The sequence below is a fragment of the Numida meleagris genome, chromosome 27, assembly GCF_002078875.1.
Source record: "Numida meleagris isolate 19003 breed g44 Domestic line chromosome 27, NumMel1.0, whole genome shotgun sequence".
Classification (NCBI taxonomy): Eukaryota; Metazoa; Chordata; class Aves; order Galliformes; family Numididae; genus Numida; species Numida meleagris.
Window position 1 is genome coordinate 4,881,391 of NC_034435.1, and position 20,896 is coordinate 4,902,286.

Below are 20,896 nucleotides of genomic sequence, written 5' to 3' on the forward strand. Positions count from 1 at the left end.
GCCCTCCATTTGTCTACCTAAGTAAAATTAAGATAAAAATAAGTAAAAAGGATTGAAAACTGCAGATTACAGCTGTAATCAGAGGCCAACCGATTCCCAGTACTTGTAGAAAATCACCTTTTAAAAACTTACAAAGAGAAGACATTGGAGAAGAAAGGAATGTACTTGTTAAGCAACACAAGAACAACTAGCAGTAATGTAACCAGGTCCCCAAAACAGATGGTAGCATCTCCTCCATTCGACAGACCGGAAATGAGGCAAAATTTGACCTTCCCCCGTCTTTCTAAACCAGAAGTGCTGACAAAGCTTTTGTAACACGTTTGGATTATTTCCCACTGGCACTAACTCACAACACAGCAGTCTGGAGCCTACAGAGCCTTCAAAGAATTTCCACATATAAACACAGGAATAGGACCAAACAAAACGTTAACAGAAATTAAACCACTGGCCCACTAGACTGAGCCTAAACTTGTTCACACTATGAACATCAGCAGAGTACAAAAAGAGAAAATAAATGCAGATTTGATAGTACAAAAGCTTCCAGATGAGGGGTGCTGAAGCGCGGCCTGCAGCCACACAGCACGTCCTTCCCATCCCTCCATACATCAATGCACAGCAGTAGATTGCTAACTTCAGAAAACGGAAAGATTATGTTTCTGTCACAACATCTACATCCTGGTGTCTTCATTTCAAGCCCACAGCGTATGTCCTCCATGTCACTGCTGTCAACATTATCCCTACAATAAATTAGAAAGCACTCGAGATGATGGATAGGCCATGCAGAAAAGTAATAACTATTGAAGAAAAGCCAGCACAAACTGCCACTCATGGAGAAAGCCCTAAATTTACTGACTTCTGCAAGCTCTTGCAGAATAAATGGAGAAATCAATAGGAGATTATAGAAATACACATTTTTAATTATTAAAAAGCCCCAGTATTGATCTGCTTCTTTCTTTACAGAAGTAAATACCATTATAGAGATTTATAAATGCATGCTCGTTCACTTCATTGAAATCTGCCAGAAATGTAGATGAAGGGATCCTATCTCTATTTCTACAGAAAAGTGGCACACATTCCCTGTTTCTGAATAATAGCAATCCTTCTTCAAAACCTACTATTTCAGGATAGGGGTTATTCAGATATGGGCTGCTCTCACTAAAGAGATTTCCTCCTCCTCTTCACATTTAAAAACACCCTGCCAGTGAGTGCCATAGAAAATAGAGAATCTATACACACACACAAAAAAACACATTTGTGCCCCACATTCTGTAAAACAGGATTAGGAATTGCATTTCTTTAAGTGAGATATTAATAATACCCCTTCTTTTAAAAAAAGAAGTTTGGTTTTGAGAGTAATGTTGTTTTTCTTTGCATGCATTGGCCTCAGTTTTGGAGGGGAGGGGAAAAAAAACCACAAAAGCTCAGTACTGCAGACTTGGGATAAGCTCGCTAGAAAAGCTTTCCTCTGTTACAAACTCTTTTGCTCCTCTTGCTTGGTTGTTGATCAGAAATTACTTTGTATATATAATTACTAATCAATGCCACTTTCCAGGTACATAGAAAAGCAAACATAAAGCGTCACTCCAAAGAAAAATATGCCCACCTACAACATTCAAACATTTGAAGTCTCACAAGATTTTCCTTCGCATACTGACTTCCTGCAACTACTCAGGCAGCATGTTTGGACAGCGAAGTGGCAGAAATTAATTCCTATTTCATAGGAGGATGGGATGTCAACAAGGGACTGCACAACAAATTTCACTTACAATGTCTAGTGTGCACCAACAGGTACTTACTATTATTATTCTTATTTTCAGCATCTTTAGAGAAGCAGTGATTTCTTTTTAGGCAAGCAATGATCCCTTCTTAGGTTCTGTTCAGCCCCCCCATCAAGTCCTTTCTCACAGAGGCATCCATGTATTACATTGAGATGCTACCCATATTCTTATCTACCCATCGACTTTCCTGAAATTTGTAAAGTTAAAATTCCTACCAAAAAAAAAAAAGATCAGATCCCAAAGTCAGATATTTCCATTACTATTTCAACCACGTGTAGCAGATAACCATGTTTTCACATTTGGGATTTAGGTTTAAAAGAGAATTACAAGAAAAAATGGTTTGTTGATCCCTAAGAACAATTTCATATCGACCATCATGTGCAAACTAGGCCAAATCTAGCCACTGATATTGAACCACAAGCACCACACGTTGCTTTCTGCACACTGCAGACAGTGAGCTCATCTGACAAGCCAGACAATCACACTTCAAATTTCATTCATCACAGCCTTCCACTAGGAAAAATGAAACAGTCTCTGGAGCAGTAAATTGAATGAGTTCATAGTTTCTGTGCTATAAAAGAGCCCAGAACTTTTACTTCTATCCCAACGAATCACTAGGATCATCAAATAGGTGCTATACTTTAACTCCAATGGACTAACTCTAGCAAAACCATGCTTCAAAACTCAAGAGTTCTTACTTAAAAAAAAAAAAAAAAAAAAGCCCACAGTATCTAGAGCTGATGATGCAAGAGAGGTGAAGAAGGATGAAATCAGTTTAAGTCAGGCACTCTTTGACACTTCTACTGGAGTTAGAGCTGCAATGCCTCCAACTCAATTCCCTTTTCTGCACCCTGACAGTATCATGCCCACAAACACTGTCCTTAACCATCCTGGCAGGACAAGAGCTCCGTATGCTGGCAACACACAGAAGCAGTAGCTGCTTGATTGAATCTGCACAGACACAAAATCCATGGCAAGCATGCTTGACTGAGGAGATTTACTTCTTGCCCAAAGCCTTTGAGAATAAGCACATTAAAATGATCATAGCAAATAAACATGACCCCTCATTTCAAATAAAAGGACTTAAGAAACAGATGGATCCTTACTGGCTCTGTGTAGATAGAATGCTTTCACAACAGCGAATCTGCAGGTATAACTCCAGTTTTTGTTCACAAAGGATCCAGGGAAAAAAAAAAAAAAAAGCTTAAGACTGTGTTGAAGAACTACCTGAGAGTTATGCTGCCTATTCATAAGCCATAGGACATGCATCAAATTGCTCCTGACCAGCTGCAGAGAACTGCTGCCTTAAAAGAGGGGTGTTGTAGTTTGTGGAATCTCAGCAACTCGCCAGCACCCTCAAAGCATCTTCTGTACATACCCGGTCAAAAGGAATGCCGTACTTCTTCAAGATTGAAGGTGAAATGAGGGTCATCTTGTGACGGAGGAAAGCATCACATCCCTGAGAGCTTCCAGGAAAAAATCCTGTAGAGACATTAGAAAGCGGACTATCACTTCAGGAATATTATATCAAATCATTATTTAATCAGAGACAAAGTGACAAAATGAAAACCTGCCTAAATATTTTACATAGATCAAAGCAATAGGCATTCTACTAAAGATGTCAGTAATTAGCACATGCCTCATTGTTTTCACAAAATTTGTGTTATGTGAAAAGACTTGAATGTTGAGGCACATAAGTGGTAATTCCATTCACAATGACAGTTAGTATCTAAATCTTACATATCTGAGCATACGCAACTTCGCCAAGATCTCAGTAAACCCCTCACAAATTAAGAAACTGAACCTGGCTGTCTCCAGTTTTGGCTATAGTCTGAGCAAATCTTTTTCTGAATATGGACAAGGAAAAATTGACAAGCATGCACCATCTACTCCATACTGAGATGTCCTTTTTATACCTTCTCTGATGGGCAGCTATATTATTCCTGGGAAGGTAACACAACTGTTATCATTCTGGAATCGTATGATCTGCCCTACATACCAGCCTAAAGAAAAAAATAAGCATGCAGATGTTAATATTCAGTCAAAAGAAACAAAAAAAACATATCCACTACAATGTAGTGGAAGGAGGGACACTCATTCACTGGCCACAGGTCACTTGTAAGTCTGGCACTTACAAGTAAGAGACACTGTGATCTAATTCAGTATCTCAGCAGTACAAAGTGCAGGTTTGACCATAGCTACAAGATTCGCACTGAGTCAAAACAAACCACAAATAATTAAAAATATTAACACTGGGGTAAAACCAAGCCTCTTGATGTCAACACTTCCTTCCCAAAAGCATCAGCTAGACTATAAGAACACTGTGTTCAAGACCATGTGTTTCACTCCAAGCACGTGATTCAATTAACAAATGGTATTTATGAGATTCAAAACCAATGTCATATACAGAAAGAAAGAGAAAAAAAAAAGCAACCAAGCGCCGGATACAAAGCTAATTGATGGGACGTAATGGAAGGGGTTTCAGAAAGTAAAAAGAATTGCCAGATTCCAGGTTTTCTTATAGTTTTGTTCTAAAAGCATTTAAATTAAAGTGATGCTTGTCTGCTGCCTAGTTTGTCGTCCTTCTCTGCAGTTCCTCTTTTTAATGCACAGTTTAAGTGGCTCTCATTAAAGCTACTAATAAAGAAGCACATTTTAAGTGATTAGCACCAATAACATGGCAACACATTAACATTCTCTCCATGGACTCCACAACTCTCTCAGTGAGCCCATTTACAGCTCAGCTATTCATTTTCCATATTAATTGCACGCTCATCTTTCCAGAGAGAACATCTTCATAGTATAGACCACTGATGCACAGGACAGGGAGGATGCCCAAGCAGTAACACTGCTTCACTGTAGTTTTTAGACATTATTCATCCCAACTTCCAAAAGGTACTAAGCAAAATAAAACAACCGGCTCAAAATAAAGATGAGATCATTGATAACGTGTCTGGTTTATACACTGTCAAGCACTGCTGTGCTTCAAAGTTTTATTCTTTTTTCTTCAAGTATGAAACAGTCACAAGAATGTCAGACTGCCAGCAAGAAATGGTGTTACTATGAAAACCTGTTTTATTATTATTATTATTATTATTGCTACTTTGCATCAGAATACAGCCTTCCAGATCTTCCTGCCTTTCTTAGCACAGCAGTGCTTTTGCTGCATTACCTTCAACAACAGATTTAAATCATTAGAGTATGCCTCGCTGATGATGGAATATGTAGATTTTGAGTTAATTATTCTGAAACACTAGCTTTTTTTTGGCTGGGCAGCTCTTAAAACATTTGCAAGTATACGAAAATAGCAACAAAGCACAAATAAAACATCAACAAATAAAGACATATTTCTGCAGTCAGTCATCTTTCCTGAAGCAGCCACCATTACCAATTGGAAACCAGAAATGTCAAAGACAGAATGCTGATGTCTGTGCTCACTGCTCACCGGATGACCTTGGGAGGTACTTAGGCAAGAACCGTAGCACATGGCTTCATGCAGCTGAGGCTGGCACTCGTAAGGTCAAAAATTACAACACCCTGGGGGAGTTTATCACAGCCCAAGATAGCCCTGCTCTTTGAGATGGACTTTATTGTACTGAAAAGGTGATGGAGGATGAGGCTGGAAATGAATGCCAGCAACAACATATCATCATATCGGGAGGCAAGAACTTCACTAGCTGTTCTCCATGAGTGCTGTTGTTGAATTTGCTTAAATAAGATCAAAAGTAATCTGCCAATGCTATATACGTCACATTTATAACATAGGAAGAAATAATGGTTTTTAGCACACCTTTTCCCAGCAGAATGTGTGTACGGGGTGGAATCATCACCAATACCTCACAGACTGCATCGTCTCAATGTGTCAAAAATCAAGCTTTTTCCACCAATTTTAGTTAGGGCCATGGTGTGTCAGAAGACAGGTTTTGAGAAAACAGTTGCACTATGAGGAATTGTGCACAGCAATTCTGACATGACAAGGCTTCTGATTCCAAGGCCATTATACCAATGTAGGCTCATCAAACAGCTCTTTCAAGAGTAAATTACAGCAGTCATCTCAAAATCAATTCTTTATAAATCTTAAAATTCTTTACAAATCCATTTTAAAATTAAGAGTTGGATCATCCTCTGTAAGGTTTTCACTATGAACATATCCAAGTATTTATCCAAACAGCATTAACACAGGAAGAAGCCAAGCTTACCTTTCGCCAAGCGTTCCAATCTCTTGCCATGTTCTGGAGGTATGGCATACCTAGGACAAAGTTAACAGAGAAAAAAAAAATCACACCACAACCTAAAAACAATGAAAAAAAACCTAAAAACAATGGTAGTAATAACTTTTAGCACAGCACTCTTACAATAATGTCTGGAAATGTAAGCAAAAAGTCTGGGAGTTATCGGTAACACGTTGGTTATGAAAGGAGGAGGAAAGCCAGTATCTCAGTAAAGCCCTTAAATGTGTTACGTGATGCGTGAGATTTTCCTGCCACTTTTTCAAAAACACCATCACAAGCTTCATAAGGTGTAAGGAGAGCAGAGGTGACAAAGCAATGGTGCAACAGAAATCAGTCAGCATGGGGAACAGCAGCCTTGTTTTCTGCAGGAAGGATATGTGCAAAAGAAACTCGTAAGTCTGTGCTAAAGATGAAGACATATGAAATTTCAGATAGGCTGAGAAGGTGTGAAGGAAGATCTGTGTGTACTGACATATCTACAGGGAATGAGGATAAACATTTTTTCCAAAGAAAAAAGTGCAAATCTTTTTTGGTTTTCTTCAAAAAGTAAATACTTTTCATAACAGCCAAAGCAGTTGATCCTTGTTTTGGAGTGGGACTGCATTAACTGATCTGAAACGAACAGAATTAAACTGTTAGGTAATTTTCTTGAAGAGGTGAATGGAAAAAAGCGGGGTCTTCAGAGGAAAAACACATTAAAAAATGCAGGGAACTATTTCTACATTTTTTAAAGACAGTTTTCTGTGATCAGGAGTAAAAAGAGCACAAAAGAATGTCATAGAGATGAGAGGAGGCGGCTTTGTTTGTTTTGTGCTGGTGCAAAGTACTGAATACAATTCAGGAAAAACAATTAACTGCCTAGAGTCACACAATCCTGAGATATTCTCCTGTGATCTCCCCCAAAAAGTTCTTAGTTATCTTGCTGTGTTGAGGTTACACTGCCTTGGTATTCACAGAAGGAAAAATCAAGTGTTTAAGACGTTAAACACTCAGGTCATGATGTGACTGAACACCACAATACACCCAAACATCTTTAAAAAGATAGCACAAATAATAACGCCAATGGAATTTTTTAAGTCGTTTACATACTGCATCAAATTAAATGTGGCTCTCATACCTTTTTTGTAACAAGAGAGAGTTCTGAGAATATATTTATTACCAGCTATAACTTTTGCACAGTGTGAATAATTAAAAAAAAGAGCTATTTTTGTCATTTTCAACAAAGTTGTCAAAACCATCACGTCTCATTAGAACAAACTGAACACGGGACATTGTAAGCAGACAACTGCATGATCTCAACAACATATCAAGAGTACTGTTGTTCTTCTGATAGGATCTCTGAAAAAACGAGTTTAGAGGACTTTCTGCCTTGTCTTCTCATTCAGCTTCTCAATTTTCAAGTCAAAAGTTTATCTACAATGTAAGGAAAAACAGATAGAAGCCATATCCCAAATTGCTTTTGCGCATTACAAAAATTTACCTTATGTGATCCTTGCAGGTTAGAAAGGATAACAATGGAAAGAAATCCTACATAGGATGCCCCAAGATTTAGACATTAAGCCGATTTGAACTGATGGCTTAAAAAAATCTAAGGGAAAATACTATGTAGCACCTAATCTTATACAATAATAAATACAGCAATGGGCTCCCAGCATACTCTGACCAAAGTCTGACAGTGCCTTAAATTGTATAATTATCAAACAATTCAATTTCATTTGTCTGGGACAAAGCTAGGAGCTTTCATTTTACAAAGACAATTTATCACTTACATAAACGTGATAAAACTAATCCTGATCCAAAGCTCCTTTGTGGGATTAATGTCCCTTAAAACAGGGAAATGAGACATTCCAGTCCTTGTGGGAAAAAATGCTGAAGGATTGGGAAAGAACTAATTTATGGCTACAAGGCTGCTGATGATTAATGTAATATCCCCAGTCTACAATGCAACCTTCACTTAATTAGTGTCTGTAATTGGGAGTTGTAAAGATAAGATTAATTGAATCTTGAGGACGTTAAAAGTCTAATATATTGGAACATGGTTACTGTGTTATCTGCAACTGCAGACTGCAAAAAGCCAAGCTGAGCTTTGGAGAATAGTCCATGGAGAGGCAGAGAAAAACGACTTGCTTGGATAGGAACCAGTGAGAGAGGAGGAATTTCCAGCTTTTAAAAATGAAGTATACGTAATAACATGCAGATCAGAATACCCTACCACAGAACAGCCTCTCAGTTGACTCCAAATTTATAAAATTGTCTTTTTTTGTTTGGACCTGGTCTTTTAGGAAGCAGAGTCTACACATTCTTGTAAATTTATTCTAAGGAATTCACGAAGTTAACCGCAGAAGAGAATTAGGAGTAAGTCAAATTCTATTTTAAGTTACACTCACAGATCCAACTGATTTATGTAAAGATAGGCAATAAAGAGAGAATTTGGGCCACTACTTAAACCAGTAATAGAAACAGAAAACTTCTGCAAGTACTGCACAGATTGAGCGAGCTAGCTTTATGCGATCAGACATAAAGTGATTGATTACAAGGTAAAATAACAATAGAGGTGACATGGAAAGATCAGAAATTGCTGCAATCAAAGGAGCACTGTAATTGAGCATACGAGCACCCACGAAGGGGTGGCTTTTGTGTACGATCTCATAGCAGCATCCTCTTGTTCTCACTACAAAAAGTGGCCAGACACTTATTAGGGACAAAGTCCTTCACAGAAGGAACGGTCAAAGCAATAGCATTCAATAGCATTTGTTACTGACCCTCCTGCACCCACAGGTTGGGGCTCAGATCAATGAAGTATTTTAATTCCAGAGAGAGCGTGGAAGACTATGCTTCAGTATATCCAATGACTTCCTTTTCTATTGGCATCACTCTGAAAACTTCAAGTTTTTCCATCAAATAAATAAACTAAACATGTACCACCAAGTAAATAAACTAGTATGTACCCCAGCCCCATACTAAGTTAAGTTTCCTCTGGATAAACACCAAAACCAAAAGCCACCCTATCAAAAACTTGAAAGAAAAAGAAAGAAAAAAACACATGTAAAACTGCTTCCCTTCTCTGTCCCATTAAGGCAGTAGCATAAAGGCACTCCACAAAGTCATGGAACGAGCAGGAAAAGCACCTCAATACAAGAAAAATGCCACTTGGACTTTTGCAACAATTGGCCAAAAATAGACTGCAATATCCAGTAAAGATCTCAACTTGAGAATACCAGACTGACAACTACTTGATGCTTCATCACAGTTCACAGAAGCTGTTTTCTGACATCCACCTGCCCAGGTAGAACTGAACTAAGAGTACTGCAGACCTACCTTTGCTTCAGCCTTCAGTAGACACTTCTTTATAACTACAGCAAAGATAAAGCAAAGATTTTCTGTCATCCCAAACAGTTATAAAATTAAAGGGAATTGATAGTGGAGCATAAATATTTTAACAGCTTTTATTAATAACTCTCTTTTCGTAGACTACTGCTTCAGAAAAAACATCTGCAACTGCCAACAAAATATACAACAGTGCCAAAAATGCTGACCTTGAGCCAGTGCTTCAAGCATAGTGTCTGTCCCTTCTGGTTCAGGAAGGGACCCCAATAAAGCTATGTCTATGTAAACAGCGCTAAAGCAGCCACTGTCTTAAGGCATATCAAACTTGCAAGAAACTGGGCTTGCAAACAAAGAAAGGGCCAAACAACCTGAAAACTGCCGTGCTGCAGTCTGTGGGATTACAACACGAATAACGTCTTTCTGCTTTGCCAAGAAACACAAGATTTACAGAACAGAAAAAAGTCTCAAGATAAAAAAAAAATTTATAGCTATATGACTCAAATGTCATCTTACCCTGAAGTCAACAATCTGAAAGTAATATACTGATTCTTCTAAATTACCTTTTCCTACACTTTCTACTAAAACAAGAGTGGGTCCCTGAAATAGATTAAATATCACTTCTACAAAAATGGAACTTTGTTGCTCTACATGAAAAATTCTCAGCTTCCAAACTTGTTTCACAAAACTTAAATTCTAGCATAACTGACCTCTACTTCCATGTAATTTTCTGAGTTCTTGAGGATCCCGCAAACCTGATTCTGCTCGTAATTATCACACATCAGGATCACAGGTCTAGAAGGTACATGTCCCAAAGCTACAAATATGTAAGATAATCATAATTTAGATGATCTTAAATGTTCCTTCCAACCTAAACCATTCTATGATTCTATGATTTCCAAACAGCAGTAGTTTGCTTTTGTTAACAAGCAGCAACTTTAACCGGACAGTTCCCTTTTCATCCTTAATACAAAGGATCTTTCCTATTTGCCATAAAGGATGTCATTAATAGCATAATTTTCTTGGTGTTTTGTTTATTCCCCTGGAATGGTTTGATGGATGTGGATAATTATCAGACTATAAAAGCCAGCAAACGTGCTATTTTCTATTGCTCTAAATCATCAAACAAATAAAGTGTGAAACAGCATTTTTGAATACAATTTTCCCCTCTAATGGCTTAGAATTATTATCAGGAACAATGAAAATAAATAAGCAAATGTCTTGTGAGTTAAGAATTAAATGAGAGTGTCGGGAAAAAAAAAAAAAAAAAAAAGAGTACACCATCCATCCCAGGACTCAAGGATCAGTTTAGAAGCCATTAAAAGATGACACAATGGGGAATTCACTACTGCAGTGACACTCTTTACAGCATCAGATGTTCTTCAGAGACCTTCCAGGCTAGCTCAGATTCTGACCTCAAGGCTGCTTCGTCAAAGCAGGGGGGTGAGTATGTTCAATTTTGTCTTGACTGCTATTAAAAATTTCATCCATAACAAAGCACTCCTGCCTCAGGCAATCCTCAACCGACTTACACCTTCCTCACCATTTCTCCCCCAGTTTAGGAGGCACTGTTCTCACCTGGAGCTGTCATTAGCTTCGGCAGAGCACGAGAGCATCCCATCCCTTAGGTCAAGAGTCCCTCAAAGCTTCTGAGACCTTTACCTGCTACAATTGTGACACACACACTAATTTTGTTAGTTACAATGCCTTGCCTCCCCACCTTGCACGTCATACCCAGCATCTTCTCCACCAAAACAGAACAATTAAGCAATTACTAGATTACTAAGCCTCACGCATCTACTTTCTACTAGAACTTGGGCACCATGGGCAGGAGGTTCAGCTGCAAGGCTTCAGAAATGTCACTTCACTCTGATTCACATTAGAAGGTATGAAAGTTAATTTCACAGTGTCTGCACAAGGTCTGGCCAAAGAGGGCCCACACAGTTTAACATGCTATAATTACTGAAATACGGAATAGAAAGAAAAACTGAGCAGCACATTTAAAATATCTAAGAACACGTTGTGCTGGAGGTTAGTTATCTGTCTTCAAAGTAGATTTAGTTGTGCCAAAAATATTGACCCTTTGAAGACACAAATGCCAACCTACTCCCAGTGGTGACGAACAGAATAAAGAGCTATTATTCCAATCTCTGTAAGGCAAAGCGTGTCTACAAATGCATAATCTGAACTCTAACCCTCAAAATCTTTAGCTCCCATGACAGCAACAGTGCTTCCAAAGCCAATAAATAAATTAAAAATCCCTTAGTCTGTTAAGTACACTTATCACCCAATAGAAGCCATTAAGAGCCTCCACTACATGTTGGGGAGTCCCTCATCTGCAGTCCATAACCTGGTTCTAAGACCTAACGTTTCAACAATTACAATATGACATCTCCTAGCAGTGTCAAACTAAGGCTCTTGAAGTTGTTCTGCCCTATTCTTTAAGCTGGTATTGAAACCTGCCTGAAAATACGGCATTTAACACCAAGAATGGATTGTTTCTTGGAGGACAGCACTGTCAGCTCCCTACCCTCTGTGGTCATCCCTTTCTCACTCTCAGTTTGTTAAGAGACAGCAATCAACTCCCTTTCTTCTCCTCATCAGCATCTGAGGTTATCTGGCAGTGAATTCGCTTTAAGCATGCAGTTTCACTTCTCACAATCCCCACTCAGAAAGGAAAAAATCTCTGGCCTCCCTCATCCACCTCCTTCTCTTGTGGTTCCTTTGCATCAAGAATGGAAACACGTGCTCTGGAGATAAGATCTCATACTGATCAGAGAGTTTCTTGTTCCTAGGAAAAAACCTTTATTGAGTGTCTGCAGTTTTATCTTTAATGGATCATTTTACAGGACAATAGATGCTAGAATTCAGTATCTTTAACCAGCAGTGTCAATGATTCCAAATAATGACATTTTTATTGAAATACACATAGGAAGAAAGATAAACACAGAGGCTTCTGAGTATCTGCTCGAAAAGCTATAATAAGGAGTAAATAGGTAATGACAGAACAAGATTACAACTACACAAGCACACCAAATCAGCCATCTTCTAAAGCTCGGAGATGAATGAGCTCTGCAGACAGCTGCTCAAATGCAACCCTTTGGGAACCAACACAGGAAGAAAATCAGGACAAAATCTGCTCAGAAAGGGTCTGTGTAGCATATTTCCCATGATAAGATCCCTTTTCCATCAGCATCACTGTCTAATTATCAACTCCACTGCCAAGCGTAACACAGAAAAATGACAAGTAGTTTTGCTCCTAACAGAACAGTACGCAAGATGGGAAACCTCCTCCCTCCCTTAAGAAACTGAAATTTGTGTAATTACTCTCAAATTTATTGTCTGATAACATTAGGCAGAATATTTCTAGTCACTCTGGGCTTTGGACTGAACCCTTATGGATCAACTGTTGGAATAGTCATAGCTAACTTGTGTCAATCACATAAGCTACCATGAGCTAGAAATAGATTTTCAAGAAACACATTGGGCAGTAGCTTTTTAAAATTCTGATTTTAAAGCAATACAAATTTTTAGGAGAGGCACTTGAGCTACAGAATTTTGCACATTAGGCAATTAACTGATTTTATATTTTCTCACTTAGAATTCAGTAAATGTAAGAAAGAGTTTTTTTCCACAACTAAATGCGATTCTTAAATACTATTTTAAAATGGGGAGTTTACATATGAACAACCATCTGGTCTTGGAAAGACTACTGATGTAACAGGCCAGTGAGCTTGCAGCAACAAATGCGAAGCACAGAGCACACATTTAAAAATCACAATGGAGTGACTCTCCTCCCATACATACAAAATAAACCCATAGTTTGCTACTGTGTGCAGTGAATGGGTAGTGGGAAGTGAGTGTTTTACTAAGAAAAAGTGTTTTGGGAAAAACATGATAAAATCATTTATTCATTCCATTTGGCCAAGAAGATAATTAGTATACAAATCAATGGCAATGAATGACTGTAATGTGCATCCTCGTGCCATTCTTTGTTCTTTGTTTTGAAGAACCTGTTCACATCAGATTTCTTTCCCAAAACTGGCAATCACATTATTAATTACTGGTTCTTTATATTGCTACAGTACCCAATACTACCAGAAAAGCGAAAAAAAACGCGCTGCAAAGACTTTACATTATAAAAAGACATCAACACAATTCAAGGAACAAGGGAGGAAAAAAAGGTAACCAGGGATATCACAGATGTTCTCATCTTGCACCAAGAGGCCTGTGCGAGCTGTCTCCTCCTTCCTGGGCACCAGTACATGTCTGCTGCTGCTCACTGCTTTTGGAAATGGATAGGGAGAACTTCCTACAGCAGCCCGAAAGGAATCTGCTCTTTAGAAATGACAAGCATCTTTGGATGGGGAAACCCCTTGTGCCAGAGATGCAATGCCTCTACACACACTTTCCTTTCTGAGGGAAAAAACATTCCTACGATATAATGATCCTCATTCATCAAGCTACACTGTCACAGGCTCCAGTGACATCCACATTGAAGCTAATGCCTCTGCACTTGCCAGCATCAAAATGGAAGTGCTGATAAAAATCAGTGACACTCTTCGTAAAATTTCCTTTATTTCTTCTCCCAGATCCCCCATGCCACGTTGACTGTCCTCTTAGAAAAGAAGTGGCTAGAACCCCACTAGAGAGATTACTCAGAATATTAACTACTTACCAGCCACACAGCACCTCAGCAATGCACAGTGCTATTTAAGTGCTGCCATTGCTATAGGCTTCTGTTATTTTAAACTATACTTGTACTGTACTTGGCATCACCCATTGTCAATTTTCTCTTCTGTGCAAAGGAAAAAAAATCTCCAGTGATGTCTGCCACTGTGTTAACAAAATGTGAATAAAGACAAAGCTCTGCAGCACTGCGGTTGGTTCTTCCTCACCCAACAAACCCATTTTCAGGGCTGTGCCAAGCCAGCATTTGCAAGCTCCATCTCCCACAGGGCCCAAGTCAGATCAGGCTGAAAGAGTTACATGAAGCATGGAAGCACATCTCCCTCCCATCTAGTCTCAGCGGCAAAGTGCACTGTTCAAACAGCTCAGTTATTAAAACCAATCTGTGATTCTGTCAGACTTCCACAGATCTTCATTTCAAATCAGGCCTGAGCTTTGAGCAGACACTTTCAAAACGCAAGAATGACTTCCAGCGAAAGCCTTCTTGGATCAAAGGCATACTTCTCTCAATCCAGACTGGGTCTACTGAGCTGCAATGAATTATTAGCGCTGGCCAAACCGGCCACACACACTGAATACGGCATCAGAGGAGCAGAAGCCCACTTGAAGACACTGCTACAAAGACAGGAATGAGATCACAGATCTGCATTCTCACCTTTCAGGATCATTATGGAAGGATTTAAAGATGAACCACAGATCAGAAGGATCTCCACTTTGCTATTTTCACTACAACCACCGGCAGATGGGCTGCCCCAATCTCGAAGACTTTTTAATTTCAAGAAGCAAACTAAGCAGAAACAATGGGAATAGATGCAAAATACACAGACTGAAAAATAAAATGGCAGCATACATACTAATACTGTGTCTTCTGCAGTGGATTTAGGCAGGGATAAGGATGACAAATGGAAAGAGCAAAGGACTTCAGTTGGAGGGAGAAAGAAAAAAAGCACAAACGTAGCAGAGCTGAGTGAAAGGAGGAGTACCAGATGAGTACAAACAGCCTGAGGCTGAGGTCAGTTCACTCATTCTTACAGAGCAACAGTCCCTCTTCAGACAATTTCCACAGCTGACCTCATTGATCCAAAAGTCTGGCTTGACCTTCACGGCATTTTCTCTCAGTCAGATAACAGTGAGTGATGAAAGGCAACATGCAAGTCCAGCCTCCCCAGAATAGCACGCCTCCTTTGCATCAGGAAAAATTACCTTTTAATAATCTACAACACAACAAAAATCCAAGTCTATTAAAAAGAAAAATTTCTACTACTCCAACTGCAAGCATCTGATTTGGAGGATAATCCCCTTAATACAAGCTAGAGCTCATGATTCTTCATATAGTTGGGTTTGATGACTTAACTACATTAAAACCAATATCCAGTCCCTACAATACACCAACCTCCTGGAATTTTACAGCAGATTATCAACGTGCCCTGTTCCTGCTTTAATGAGAGTTACATCATCCTTCAGTCACAGCACCACCTGCAGGACAAACAGTACTCTCAAGCCCGGAGGAAGCCTTGTTTGAGAATTACTAGCAGAGCGTGGCTTGTATTGATTAACTAATGACTGCAGTATATGAAGCTTGAAAGGCTATATTAATAACTCGCCGCGGCATTGCCCTTATTTATCAGTGAATTACAGGGGGATGTAACTCTGCATCTCAATACATCACTCCTTTCACAAATCTCAGAGCAAACCAACACGCACATGGATTCTCATTCTAGAAATCCTGTTCCAAAGCAGCTTTCACCTCACGGTTGTAGAACAGATAGCAGAGTGAAAAGCTACTCTGCCTGGTCATACTTTATCTCACTTTCCTTTTATTTCTTTTGATGAGTATCACTGTTCTTTCCTCTATCCCTTTTATCAATACAAAAGGGTCTTGCATTGCCAAATCTGCCCGAGAGTAAATGGTGTTGCTGTTAATCTATAAATCAACCATCACCATAAATTCTGCTCTTTTTCACTCCAAAACCGCAAAGCTGTAAAACAGATTACATGGGATAGCAGAGGCTGGAAGGAAATTTGTGAGCTGCAAGGAACCCATCACTGCCAAATGGCCTTCCTCTGCCTTTCCTTTCTCCTCTACTCCACCCCAACAAGCCTATTAATCTCTACTGTCAAGAGTGGAACACACAAGCTGCAAATGTGCACGCACTTCAGAAGAAGGCAGCCTCATGCACTTCCCATGGAAGGCTGATGGAGACCTTGGGGATCAAGGGGATGGGGGAGAAGGCTGCAAAAATAGAGTAAGTAAAATTTAAAAAGCATACATCTATCTATAGAGACATCTATCCTCTTATGGTACAAAATGAAAAGTCACAGCATAACAAATTCAGAGTCCTGAGTTCCCTCAAGGGCAAAATCCCTATGTGATTCCAGCTAATCAACCTTTAAGAAACTCAAGGATCTCCAGGATGCAAGGGTTACTGAGATCCTAATAATCAAGACTTCTAATCACATCTGATCAATTCAGTGATTCAACCACCTTGTGCAATGGCTCCCTGGGGGAATGTAACAGTTAGAAGGCAATAAATGATGCAAGGGACAAATGCCCTTCCCTCTGCTGCTATACAACTCAGTATCAATCCAGCTGCTCTAAATGAGATTACACTGAGTTCACCATAAACTGCAACATATGTGAGAGTCTGTTAAAGCAGAGAGATGGTGCAGAATACCACACAGGGGAAATGGGGACAAGGACCCAGTATCCTGCATTGAAAATGAAGAATGAGAGAACCCGAAGAGTTAAGCTCTGTGACTGTATTGGGTCATTTTATTTCCCCAAGACAGTTTTCCAGGGATCAACATTTTCTATCCTGGGGGGAGGATAGGACAAAATTTCTGACTAAGACAGCTGCAGTGCTTCCTAAGACAATAACAAAAAATAAAATCAGCAGTAAGATCCTCAGCACTTGCATATCTGCAGCTGCTTTAGGATATGCTATTAGCCAAGAAAAAACAAGGTTCCTCTCACAATCCACTCTCAGGGGAACAAACATGTTTTGCTTTAAATCTTCCCATTATATCACTCTCAGAAAATGTGATATTTCCCTACTGACAGTGGCATCTGTAACATAATCCAAATTTACTACAGTGTAGATGTTATAAGCAAGTCCTCCCATGAACTTGTTTTCCTCAGCTCATACAGAAAGACCCACCCGGCACAGGCAGCCCTCCGGAGAACCAGAGAAAACAAAGTACCAATTCTTTAACCAATAAAGTTTTCAGGTAATTCTATGGATCTTCAAGAAAATGGTGTTGAGACTTCTACAAGACAGAACTCTAAAAGTGGTTCTTAAAATGTAATTGTACATGACCACTGCTTTCAACTAGTGATATTATTTTAAAATTCTTTCGCTAATTTGTCCTTAATTCTTCATAAACTGTTGATCCGGCAAAAGTCTGCTATCTGAAAGCAAACAGATGAGGCATGACCCGTTCTCAACAGGGGAGTGTTTGGAGAGAACACCATACAACTTGAAAGCTGAACCCAGCTCCCTCTTTCAAGTACAGGGAGATTAAGCATCCATCACAATAAGGAAAGAGAGACATTTTATAAAAATCGATTACCATCCTCACTGTCACTCTGATTTAATATCTGCAGTTTCTGAGAAATAATACAGAGTAACATCCCATTAATACTTACAAAAATATATCAAATATTGCTACTGTATGGCAGGATTAGTCACAAAATATCTGAGAAATGGAACCTGCACTGTTTACCACCCTGTAACGTTAGTGGCGACACTGCTGGTTTGGCAGTATCAGACCACAGGGCCTGTTTTGTTCCTCTAAATGTGATTATTACTGCTACAGCAATTCAGGAGTGTAAAACAATAACCCATATATAACGCAGGAAGAGAACCCACAGAAACGATATGCGAGACCACAATTTATGCCAGGAGAGAGCACGTATGTGCACTCACGCTATTTTATTGAGATAAAATGAAATGATGGTGGAGTACTTCAGTGTTTAAAAATATGCTTTTGAAATCACAAGGGCTGAGATGCATACATTCCTCAGTAAAACGCTGTAATAAACATGAAGCATTAAAACCTGGCATTCAGTTTTGTTGCTTCTGTCACTATAAAAATCAGTCTTCTGTTAGCATCACTTGACAATATGCTCAATTTTAGATCTCAGCATATGAATGTATAAGGTAATTATATGTAATATGTATAACTGATGCTGTAAAAACTCCTACCACAAGAGGTTTAATATAGGGCTGCAAAATGAGATACATTCAAACTTTTAGAAAAAAAAACAACAGAATAAAACAGACTATGAAAAGGTAATTGAGCTACTAATGTGAGAGGAACATTTCTTCATAATTTGAGGAACAAGCAAGCAACAGACTTGGTCTGGCAGCTCCCTGCCTGAGAGGCTTAAAATGAAATTACACAAAAAATTTGTGGTACATTTGATGGACAGTGCCCACACCTTCCATATTACCTCTTTAGCCTAATCTGATTTATTTTAGTTAAATCAACAGAAGTGTGACTATGCTGTAGACCAGACGCGGATATCCTAGAAAGAGTGCAACAAAGAAGAGGATCAACTTCAAAAAAAGATAAGTATAAGCCTAAAGAGGCAGAACAGGTATCTTTGCAGCAGCAGTTACACTGGTTAACGATAACAGGGCTTGTTCTTGTTAGGAGACAAAAATTAAGAAACAAATGCAATGCAATCTACAGACACAGATAAATCATTTCATGAGACTGGAAGAAGGAAAAAAGCTTTCTTCCATTACCCCCTCAGCTTTCCCCCATCACTAGATGACCCTTCATTACTCGAAAGCTTCACTTAGCACCGAATAGTATTTTAACCTGCATCCCCCGTGACACAACACTGGGTAGAGAGCTCATTTTGCTACTGTCTGTTCCACTCAGTTTATGGCAAAGGAATAGTTCAAGAAAGTGCTGGCAGCAGGACTTCTCTGCAGTGAAAGAAACACATATTAATCAAGGAGTTGTTCAATCCAAGAAGCAGCTGCATGGCCGTACAAAGAAGCCATCTTCCACTGCAGAAACACAAACATTTATCTTAACTCTAATCCGAGTTCCAAAAGCTCCTGTTTTGTAAGAGGTATAATCTAGAATTCAAATGATAGAAATAAAAGATCCATGCAAAATAATATTTCAATAGCTATCTTCTCAGACCTACAGAAGGCAGAGATTCCTCTTTCAGCTTATCTTTGTCCTCTGATGTGGCTTCTCATGGTCTGACCATATCCAGACCTCCCTGAAAAGGCACTTCACCTCTTCCATAGAAAACAAACATGATCATTTCTTGCCAAACTCACTTGAATGAGGTGTGGGAAGCAACTTCAAACGGCCCAAATCCTTTCTCACCCTACCTTTACGACAAAACAGAACTAGTGGCTTCTCACCATTCCCACTCACTACCCTGCAAAGCGGAGTTTTGGTTACACTGCTCGAATTAAAATAGCCTAAGATAATTTACGAGAGACGTGAAGAAAGAGTTACATTTTTAACAGACAATTTGGGGGCAGAATACTACCAATATACACTAATCTCTGACAGCCACACAATATCTCTGCCTCTTATTGTAGAGCTCAACCCCAAACCGGTAGACTCCGTAACTCTCCACACTTCTGCTATTCCCCAAGGTGTTTCTACGATGATCACCGTCAGAATCAAACGGTCTGTAAAAGGGATGAAGGAAGCTGGGAAATTTCTACCGAGGTAGCGCCAGAAAAAAACACGCACATGTCAACCATCCTCGAGTAAAGCCAGGTTGCACCACTGGCGCTTAATCACTGAAGTCCAAGAGCTCCCCCACCTGATCTTCGGGATCACTGCAATCATACAGCAATTACTCGTGTGGATGCAAAGTTCCAGGTCTGCTAAAAGTGGTATTCAGATTTGCTCCTCAGAAACCAACACTTCTTCACAGAAGAGCTTAAGTACTCATTAACAGAAGTAATCAGGGTGAAGAAGAAAGAAATGACTTGGGCAAGTGGCATACTCTTTCCTCATGCAAGAAGAGGGAACAAGACGAAGGCCTTCCAAACCAGCAATGGCATCCTGTTGCAATACATCTATTTTTGTGTTACACAGTTACGTGGATAAAAAGTTCACTTGAACAGGAAACATGGTCTAACCTCAAAATCCTCATTTCTTCCTGTCTGCATAAGGTTTACATAACTAGTTACTGTACAGAGACCTACACAATAGGTGAGTAGGTCCCCTTCATTCCCTTTTAAGCACAGTAAAAATACCTTTTTCTTTTTTTAATTCTCCTAAACCAGGTGCAGAGCATATTCTTGCTTTAACTTCTAACCAGAAAGACCTGAGCTCCTTTCAAGTAGACTTCATGATCTCTTTTCTCCATTTGTAAGTACTAGCTACTGAATTCTTCAACAGCTGAAACTCTTCTTAGGGGAACTATCAGGTGTTGCCCTAGCATGTCCCCAAATTCCTTAACAGGATTAGACAGAAATAAAAGCTACTGAGAACTTCTAAGATCTGGTATTTGTCATACAATTTTCCATCTACAGTTTTTAGTTTTTTCTTATTCTTACCCTCTTCACACACACATGCTACATGCAGGTGTTTCCTTTTTGAAGGGTTTATTTGTTTTTCTACCATGCAATCTGTAGTTCCCACAAGAAAGAAAATAAACATATAAACATATTTAAAAACATATGGAAAAGCCACTGCTTAACACAGCTTCATGCAATGAGTTTATCATCCTTATGATAGACACAATATGTTGGCATCCAAATACTGTAATTTACATTACTCAAAACAAACAACACCAACAATAACAACATGAAGTTCCTAAGATGCATGCAGGTTTACTTCAGGCCACAAGTACTCAGTGTCTATTTCACTTAGCATCCGTTCTCT

General features: G+C 39.2%; 1 protein-coding gene across 3 annotated transcripts in view; it reads right to left on the bottom strand.

Annotated features, from left to right (window-relative positions):
• KDM4B (lysine demethylase 4B) overlaps positions 1–20,896 on the bottom strand; it is an 86,055-nt gene that overhangs the window by 45,580 nt on the left and 19,579 nt on the right. For all 3 annotated transcript variants that reach the window (XM_021378986.1, XM_021378985.1, XM_021378984.1), the window contains exons 6-7: positions 5,978–6,027; positions 3,157–3,260 (exon numbers count right to left, since the gene is read on the bottom strand). In XM_021378986.1, coding sequence (XP_021234661.1) covers positions 3,157–3,260; positions 5,978–6,027 — 154 coding nt within the window. The remainder of the gene's footprint in view (positions 1–3,156; positions 3,261–5,977; positions 6,028–20,896) is intronic.